Genomic DNA, 10,246 nt, shown 5'->3' on the forward strand with positions numbered 1-10,246 from the left:
ATAGACAATCCTTTTATAATTTTGGAGATCAATACTACGATAAACAAGCACCACTGTTTAATGGCCACCATTGTTATGCAATATCATGTCTTGGTGCTTAAAACTTGCTACGCTGTAAGTTCATTGCTTAATTCGCTGTAGGTTCATTTATGTGTCACTGGACAATTTAATAAATGCTAACTAATATTTAGTTTTACACAATGCTTCAGCCAATAAGACAGCGTGTGTTACAAATATAGATTGGATACATTTTATTGTGACGCAGCACACACATAATATAATTTTAGTTGACACTGCCATTCAGCATTATCTTACTAATACAATGCAATTGTTTGTAAATCTAATGGGTAGTTAGTTTATTAGATTTAGATTTGCCTACTCTTTTTTTTATTAAGAACAAGTTTCCAAGCAGCTGAGGGACTTGTGTATTAGACCAAATTGAGCAGGTGTGCAGGAACAATTTATTTTTAATTAATGTGTGAATTTTCCTTATTGGCACGTAATGGGCATATCACTTGCGACGGAAAGACAACTTACGGTCCAGACATTTGTAAGTGCGGGATGCGATCATGTTACAATGCGCGAAATGAAGTGATGGCTACTTGCTAGATGTTTTAGAGACCTTGTTTATTTCAATTAATGTTTTTGCAGAGCTGGTAGAAAGTGCTATGTATCTCTATAGAGCTACAGGAGACAAACACATGATGTACATTGGTGCCAGTGTTATGGAGGCACTGGAAAGTATTGCTAAGACAGACTGCGGCTACGCCGTGGTAAACAATGTTGTAACTCATAGATTGGCTAATCGTATGGAGTCGTTCTTTCTTGCAGAGACAACTAAGTACCTTTATTTATTATTTGATGAGGACAATTTCATTCATAACAGCGGCTCAGTAGGTACGATAATAGAGACACCCAATGGCAAATGTGTGCTAGACGCAGGGGGCTACATATTCAACACAGAAGCCCATCCTATTGACATTGCAGCATTGGACTGTTGTCATAAATCACCAAAAGAGCAAATCAACAGATTCATGGAAGACTTGAACTTGAGAAATATTGTGGATATAACAAGTAAATGGGAGCACAGGTTTGCCTCTTCTGAAAAGGTTAACGAGTACGCTGACTATACAGATGCTGATGACTATGAGAAATCTTGGGTAAAGATGAATAACGAAAAACAGCAACGGAAGCTTCGGACTTGCATAGCTGATCCATTTTATGCAAAGTTTGCTCTATATGGTGAGACTGTAATTCAGGAATAAAATTGTAAAAAATTTATAAAGCTTCTCTTCTTAAGGGTTCTTAGTCAATTTTACTCCCACACTGGCTAAAGCATTAACCACCCACTCTGGAAAGTCCTTCTTTACAAACTGCTCTTCCATGAACTCCTGTACAAACTCTGGAAACTTATCCTTCATGATGCTTTCCCTTATCCTCCGCATCAAGTTCAGCTGCAATAAATAGTTTTTGTTTCCAAATTTGGAATGGCAAATTCCTTCATGCATGTACCTTAAGGTTGACTTGCAATAAAATTAACATTAGTTATTTGGTATTGAAAGATTCACCATGTCTTACTCTGTTGTGTTGTAGGTGCCAGATATGTGGAAATGTGATTACAAGCTCTTAAAAGCTCAAAAACGAAAAGCCGCCGTAGATTGGAATCTCTTTATTTCGACAACGATTTCATGAAATTTATTTATTGTCTTGTGACGGGAGGTTCTCACGTGAATTGAAAGGCCAATAAAAAGCTCAATATAAAACTTATCGTAGCACTAGTTTATGACAAACGCTTCGGGTTTTACCGAAGACCCTGTATCAAATATAAATGCTCGCTACTTTACAGTTTTGTTTCGGTTTGGTCTAATCGGCAAATCGTACTCTGATCATGTGACCCAATACTTCGCAAATAATTTCTGCAGCACTTTTCGATTATCACAAGTGACCAACAAGCTCGTCATGATTATCAGACAATGATATGTACTCCTTCGAGCTAAGGTTAAAAAGTTTAACGATTTTTTACGGTAAGTTATAAGATATCAGTGCTAAAAGTGACAGCATTACAATGACGATAAAACAGACGCGTAAGAACAATAAACATAGTTTTATTGAATGCGTGAAGTATATTTGTGAAAATATTTCGACGAATAAGGTTGCATGAAAGTGTAAACAGAAACCATCTACCACAGCTACGTCACATTTGAGCCGTTTTGGAAAGAGAATCCAAACTACGGCGGCCTCGTGTGGCAGCGATTAACTGTTCGTTTTTTAGCTTTTAAGAGCTTGTAATCACTTTTCCACATATTTTACACCTACTACACAACAGAGTAAGACATGGTGAATCTTTTCATATCAAATAACTGTAATGTGAATTTTGTTGCAAGTCAACCTTTAATGATTAGCTTGGTTTTCAATTAGAAATCAATCAAATTAGAAATGAACAGGCTGTTATAGCAGGACCCATATTTAGAAGAACATAACACAACTTTCAATAAGATCCAGGTCTAAAGTATAGAAGGACAAGTTAGTTCTCTTAGGCCTGACTGACATTGGGTGTTATATCATCATCAGAATTACTTATCAATGTTTGCTCGACAAAAGATGACAATCTTGTCGAGAAAGGATGCTATGAGGATTGAATAAGGTTGTTTGAGTAACTGGGGTAAGTGAGAGAAATCGTTGCATGATTAAGATGTTATCAGAATTACCTGATAGTAGATGTTATGTATAGACAGAAGATGACAGGCTACCGTCTCATGAGTTATGATGCAGTGTATATATGCTCTGGTGTAAGACTTGCAGGTCGAGCATTTGCAGTCTTTATCAAGGGGAGAGAAATCCTTTTCATATATGGCCTTTTTAAGGCTTATGGTACCAGAAGGAACGAGAGCCACTCCAAATCTCTAAAATATCACATACAATAAGCAGATAAAATGTTAAAGTGAGATTTTGTTCAATTGTTAGTCATGAGTCTCATGACATATTTGATGATTTAAAAATGTGATCACATCAAATTCTAGTAGATTTTGATTAGAAAGTATCGATCTTTTTTTGTCATTTGAGATTTTGTGTTGTTTTCGGCGATCTGACTGCCAAGATGTTTCAAGGTTAAAATCAGCAGAACTTAATAGCGGTTAAAATGCTTTGAAAAAAAGATGTGCCCAGACTTCTCCCAAAATGATGTCAATAATCGCGTGGCTGCCTGTCCATCTCGTGACTGACTTCGTCTACTGCATTGAAGTTGCGACGCTATGTGTCTCTATTGAGATATTTTATTTTGTGTTCGCTCATGATCGTTGAAACAAAATTTCAAATATAGCCTGTCACATTAAAGATGTCTCGAATGATCAAAAAAATAGAGTGGTCACAATTTGTCGCATTGTTTTGCTCTAAATACTGTGTAAACACGGGTACTCGATGCTGGTGAAACCATATACTTATTAGCAGAAATTTAACAACTATTGACGCTATTTTTGACATGCCTTTTTTCTGAGCATTTTAACTGCTAGCAAGTTTTGTCGATTCTTAATCTTGAAACATCCTGGCAGTCAGATCCATAGAGTTATCTCCCCCTAGAGTGATAACTGTGCATTCAACAACACGAGCGTTTCCGGTGCCAACAAGGAGCGTTTAGGCCACGCCCCTTTTTTGTGCTAGTCACTCGTAGTGATTGACAGAACAATAACATCAGCCGTGAGAATGATCATTAATTTGCACAGTTAAGACAGTAATTATTGCTCATATTAAAGAGATGATGATTATAGTTTATTACTCTAATATATGCTTATTATTTAAAGCAATTCAATACTTACATGACTTGCAAAGACACTGAATAGACAGTGTTAAGTAAGTGAGTTAATGCAATCAGTTACTCCAATGATATACAGCCCCTCCCACATGAGGGGCTGTATATCATTGGTTATTCATAGATAAGATAGATAGTCATACTGGGGTTGTATTACATTGGTGTGATGGGAAGCTAATCGACTGCCATCAACTGAAAGTATTGACATTGTATGGTGATAGAGTGATTCATTGTCACCTCAGTTCACAAACAGCCCTTGCATGTAATATTAGATTTCAATACATATCAATCAAATACATAGACTAGCTTGAAGCAAAGATGTCCACTAGTTAGTGGACATCTTTGCTTGATGTAAGCAAGCAAAAAGTTTGAAAGTTAGAGTGGCAAATGTTGTTATATGTTAGATAAAAATAAATTATACTCAATTATACTAAATTATAATTATTTGAAAATAAAATAGACTTTTTATTACTTTATTTATTAAATAAAGTAATAAAAAAGTAGTTGTGAATTACTTTATTTATTAAATAAAGTAATAAAAATTAGCTATGATTACAATAATTTTTATTGTAATCATAGCTAAACAGATTATATTTAGCATTACTTGCTAATTATTTTACATTTAAACACATTTGCAGTTTCATTTTTCTTCTTAATTTATTTTAACAAAAAACTTCTTTCATGATATGAAGTTTAAAAGTGGTAGTTGTTTGAAAAAGCTTGAAAACATTTACAGTTGTTTTTATTTTCTCTCTTCTCTTCATTTATTTCAATTACACAAAACACTTTTCATAATATGTAGTTTGAAAGATAAAGTGGTAAATGTTGTTATATGTTAAATAAAAATAAATTATACTTAATTCTACTAACAATAATTATATAAAAATAAAATAGACTTTTTATTACATTATTTATTAAATAATTTTCCATTGTAATCATAGCTAAACAGATTATATTTAGCCATTACTTGCTAATTATTTTACATTTAAACACATTTACAATTTTATTTTTTTCCTAATTTATTTCAACAAAACACTTCTTTCATGATATGAAATTTAAAAGTTGTAGTTGTTTGAAAAAGCTTGCAAACCTTTAGAGTTGTTTTCTTTTTCTTCTTAATTCATTTAAACTGCTTAAAAATATTTTCTCATGATATGAAGTTTAAAAGTTAGAATAGTAAATGTTATATAAAAATAAATTTTCTGTCCAAATACTTTTTTATTACTCGGGCAACACCGGGTAGTACAGCTCATAGTTGATGGCAGTTGATTAGCTTCCCATCACACCAATGTAATACAACCCCCAGTATGACTATGTATGTTATCTATGAGTAACTGCTTGCATTACCTTCACTTTCACTCACTATCTATTCAGTGCCTTGGCAAGTCATGTAGGTATCAGGGATTATGTGCATGTCACAATTTCCATTTCCATAATTCATTTCCATATTATTTCCATTTCCATAAAAGTTCCATAATTCATTTTCATATTATTTCCATTTCCATATTATTTCCATTTCCATAATTCATTTCCATATTAATTCCATTTCCATAATTCATTTCCATATTATTTCCATTTCCATATTATTTCCATTTCCATAATTCATTTCCATATTAATTCCATTTCCATAATTCATTTCCATATTATTTCCATTTCCATATTATTTCCATTTCCATAATTCATTTCCATATTAATTCCATTTCCCTACTTCATTCCCATAGTATTTCCATTTCCATATTATTTCCATTTCCATATTATTTCCATTTCCATAAAAGTTCATAATTCATTTCCATATTAATTCAAATTCCATAATTAATTTCCATATTATTTCCATTTCCAAAGGATTTCCATAATTCATTTCCATATTATTTCCATTTTCATACTATTTCCATACTTGTAAAATAAAATTTCCATATCCATTTCCCTAAAATTATGGAAATATTTATGTTTATGGAAATGAAAAAGTAAACATTTCCATAATATGTTTAGCAATCCCTGGTAGGTATTGAATTGCTTTAAATAATAAGCATATATTAAAGTGATAAACTATAATCATCATTTCTTTAATATGAGCATTAATTACTATCTCAACTGGAATTCATGATCCTTGTTTAACCCTTCTCATGGCTGATGTTATTGATCTAGTCGATCACTACGACTGACTAGCACAAAAAAAGAGGCGTGGCCTAAACGCTCCTTGTTGGCACCGGAAACGCTCGTGTAGTTATCACTCTAGGGGGAGATAACTCTATGGTCAGATCACCTGAAACACCAAACAAAATTTCAAATGATAGAAAAATATTTATACTTTTTGACAAAAATCTACTAAAATTTGTCTGATCTTCTCAAAGAACATGAGCATAAACACTTGGGCCAAGATTCAAATATAAAAGAAACAAACAATTTTTACTGACGCTCATCTGTACATTCATGCTGCAACACTTACAGCTGTTCTAGTCGGGTAGACACAATCAAACATATCAGAGCCAAGTGCCACACAGACAACCATATCGACAGCAAAGCCAACACCCATTGTATATTTTGGTTTGTTCCGTGGTAATCCAGCAGCGGAGACGCTAACCATTTTCCAAAACACCTCCTTTGCTTCACCTCCACTCAGGCCTCCAATGGCATATCCATGAACATCCATTTTTGACAGTTCTAGTAAAGAAAATATAGTTAATGTGACTTGACCTTAACAATGTCATTATCCAACAAGGTCATTATCTAACGTACTATAAATATAAAAATTACTGCACAAGTTTACCTGTGCAGTAGATGCTCCTACAACGTATACCTTCTATAATATAAATTCCAGATAACGTAAAAAGATTATGTGAAGTTTTTGCTTTCTACTATGTAAAAATTCCATATATCGTAGTGTCAGGTCGGGCCAGTTCTCATATTCGATTTGAATGTTACTCAATCTCGCTGCACTTGCCAGAGAAAAACGGCATAGTATAAAACTATATCTATGATATAAACAACTTTCGCGACATTTTAGTTCGTCGTGATGATCATCAGATGTATAAACAAGACAAAAAATAGTTGCTGCCAAATTGTTCGTATATACAAAGACGATCGGTTGGTGCAGGTGTTACTGCGTCGGTCTACCAATCTGAATGTAATGAATTTGAGTATCGTCGAAAGTTTTCTTTTATCCTAACCTTGACCCCTAGGTACTGATACATGACGGACAGGTAGTACCGCCTTTTTATAGTAAAAATATGTTGTTGTTTTGCTTTATTGTAGACATAAAAAACATTTGTTATTAGTTTTACTTTGCAAAATAAGACTTTCTGTTTAAGCAAATCGTTGTAAATGTACATTGAAGATGTGCACTCCCCATCAACTTCTTGTAAAAACTACCGCAATCGTCTTTAAATCCCGTAAGATTGATTAGAAAAAGGAAAAAAGTTGTCGATGCAAACCAATAATACTAGTTACGGTACAGCCGACAAATTAAGCCAAGTTTTCCCTCTTTGCATGGCCAAAGAGGTGAGTTTAAAAAGATCTTCGAATGGATTAGGCAATTTACATGTCTTTTATAGTTTTTATAATGTAAATTCCCTATAACGTAAACGTTCCTGGAACAGATTATTTACGTTGTGGGAGTGCCTACTGTATTTCATATCCTACAATTGTAATAGTTTGCATCAATTAAACCTTATCTGTAATTCATGATAAAGGTTTGTGGGACGAAAAGCTGGTTCCACTTCACGCACTGTTTAGACAATGAAAAAAGATTATGCTCTTTGGAATATTGTGTGCAATACCTTGTGTGCAGGTTTCTCTCAACTTTTCATCCAAACCTCCCTGTACGATAGGAAAAAGGGCCTGCTCCTCCTTCCGCCCATTGGCACCCAGGCAACGATTTAGCCAACGTATTGTCCTGTGCATGGCCTCCTCAACCCTTGGCCCTGCATTAGTAAATTACTATCCTAAACGAATCAGACGAATTACACAAATTTATACTGTAAACGAATAATATTTGATGTTAGCAAGGTACAACATTGCAGGGTGTGACTCACCAGTAGTGAGGCTGCTCACTACATCATCCAGCTGCATCATGATGTCAGCGCCAATTGAGTTCTGAATTTCAATAGAATGTTCTGGAGTGAGCATCATTTCACTGCCATCATGCGGAGATTCAAATTTAACGCCTTTTTCTGTGATTTCCGCTAGTTTCAGCAATGAAACCATTTGGAAGCCTCCACTGTCCTAGCAATAATCAGGCTATTGAATGTGCAAGTACACTAGTTGATCAAGAGCATATTCGTTATTAAGGGTCAGCAATTTTTATAATTGTTCCAGCATGTTACACATCTAAATAAAACATGCAAAACTCACAAGTATTCAGATGCAACAAAGATTTTATTTATACCAATAGACAGGGGTATGACATCTACAGGAGTATATTGTGATGTTAAATGTTTTAAATCAGCCATGTGATGAGCTTGGGATTTTCGTCTTTGCATTGAAATAACAATTATTCTGTAAATGCAAGCTAAGAAAGTAACAAAGCTCTTTAAATCTTTTTACAAGTTGTAAATGATCCGTATCAATATATTTGTTACATATATTTTGCAAGATACAGTAAATAAAAATAATTTTAATAAATTGATGTTTTCATGTTTTTCATAGTTTTTTTAAACTACTTTTATTGAAATGAGTGTTGAAGATGCAGAAAAAATTAAATAAAATCTCTCATTCAAGTGGATAAATATATAGTTTATGAGACTACCTACAGTCAACAATGAGCGTTTCCAGTTCATAAATTTGTGCAGACCTCCAGCTTTCTTCAGCAGTTCTGGACCCTGAAGGAAATGGTGCGCATAGGGTTAAGAGCAGCTTTTAAACATAAAATACTGTGATGTAGGTCTACAACAAACAATACTTACAGGTCGGTGTCCAAGATGGTAAGTATTCCCCAAGATAATTTCACAATCTATTTCCTCTAGCTGTTCAGGCAGAATACCTTTCATTGCACCTTGGGTTCCAACCTGCCAAACAGATAACAAATCCTCATGGTTGCATGTTTTTGTAGCATTCTTCCATCATGGTTTTATCACAATGTATAAAAAGAGAGATACTGTGTGAACAATCCCTCAAAGATCGAGTAAGATGTCTGCCTAATTTATTGCAAGCAGACGCTGAGCTTATTTTTTGTAACATCATTGTTGTACAAACAATGGCTCTGTGATTTTGGCTGGACATATCTGAGACCAGTGGCAAAGGAACTTCAAGGACTGGAGACGTGCCCAGTTGCCGAAGGCAATTTAAGTTTAGACATCATTCCTGTCACCACCAGTGGCCTTCATTCCAGAATTGAACCTCAACCTGTTGTTAGCAGGTCAGGAGTTCTAGACCACTATGCCTGCAGTGAAAGTTTTGGTCATTTGAGATATTTTTTATTGAGAGCATTGGCAAGGGAATGAGAAGATGTGATATTTATAAATATCTGAAATACCTTTGGCAACTAAAAACCAGCTGCAGCCTGGCCTATCAACGCAGGCCTTGGTAGCGATTTTTTGCACAATAAACCCATTACAGCTATTGGAGTGAGATGCAGAATAATGTTCACAATGAATAAATAGAACTACACAGCTTAGGTGATTGATGATGCTGATCTGCTGGCTATGGATCCAGTCAAGCTGATCAGGTTGTTTGTCAGAAAATAAGGTGCAAAAGAGACATTTACAAATAGCGCAGTGTTTCATATACAAAATTAGGCTACATGGCAACAAAACAAACCATGCCAGACTGAATGCAAAAATATACAAGTAGTATTGCCACGGTAACATGTTGAGTGCAAACAATGAATAAACAACTTATTAAGGTGAAGGACGCACAGAAAAAGCATGGAAATGATGAGGTCTACATTAGCAAAAAAAAAATTTCTGTTTGAGAATTCAGTACAAGGCATAGCCGCATAAGGCTAATGCCTGATTTATATCATTTAAAGTTACATAGTTATTTAACCTAATCAGGATTGATAACAGACAAATGCTTACCGGCATAAACACAGGTGTTTTTACTGACTGGTGGGGTAAATGTAGTCGACCGACCCGTGCTCGTGTAGTAGAACATTCTGCCATCACCTCATATGAAAATGTTGCTGCTGCTTTCGCAGTCATTGCGTTCTAAAACGAAAAAATTGAACCAAATGCTAACGAGGCAGTATAAATTAATCATATGGAAACAGAGCGCACTTGACATGCATGGAAAAATCATTAACTACGCCAAGCATGACATGATGACTACCAGCCACGAAACTAAGCAGAATAGTTACATTTTATATTAAAAAAGCAGATAATATAATAATGCTTTCTTTAACCGATATATTTATCTAATTCATTTTTGTGCAGTTGCAGAGTGCACAAGCGTTGCAATGATTTTAGAACAAGTCGTTTGACAGAGATGGGGAAGCGTGGTAAATCT

The 10,246-nt window shown here is 34.6% G+C and overlaps 2 protein-coding genes across 2 annotated transcripts in view; one reads left to right on the forward strand and one right to left on the reverse strand.

Moving 5' to 3' along the window:
• The window catches only part of LOC137410599 (ER degradation-enhancing alpha-mannosidase-like protein 2), a 21,871-nt gene extending 20,606 nt beyond the window's left edge, over positions 1-1,265 (forward strand). The window contains exon 10 of the mRNA XM_068096045.1: positions 652-1,265. Within this exon, the coding sequence (XP_067952146.1) occupies positions 652-1,265 (614 nt within the window). The remainder of the gene's footprint in view (positions 1-651) is intronic.
• On the reverse strand, positions 1,038-10,031 carry LOC137410600 (queuine tRNA-ribosyltransferase catalytic subunit 1-like). Its single transcript, XM_068096046.1, has 8 exons — positions 9,820-10,031; positions 8,707-8,808; positions 8,554-8,622; positions 7,837-8,026; positions 7,582-7,725; positions 6,252-6,466; positions 2,709-2,903; positions 1,038-1,454 (listed from the first exon to the last, which is right to left on the reverse strand). The coding sequence occupies exons 1-8, from the start codon at positions 9,940-9,942 to the stop codon at positions 1,296-1,298; spliced, it is 1,197 nt and encodes a 398-aa protein (XP_067952147.1). The 5' UTR covers positions 9,943-10,031; the 3' UTR covers positions 1,038-1,295.
• Between the last annotated feature and the right edge of the window lie 215 nt (positions 10,032-10,246).

This window comes from Watersipora subatra, chromosome 1 (genome assembly GCF_963576615.1).
Source record: "Watersipora subatra chromosome 1, tzWatSuba1.1, whole genome shotgun sequence".
NCBI lineage: Eukaryota > Metazoa > Bryozoa > Gymnolaemata > Cheilostomatida > Watersiporidae > Watersipora > Watersipora subatra.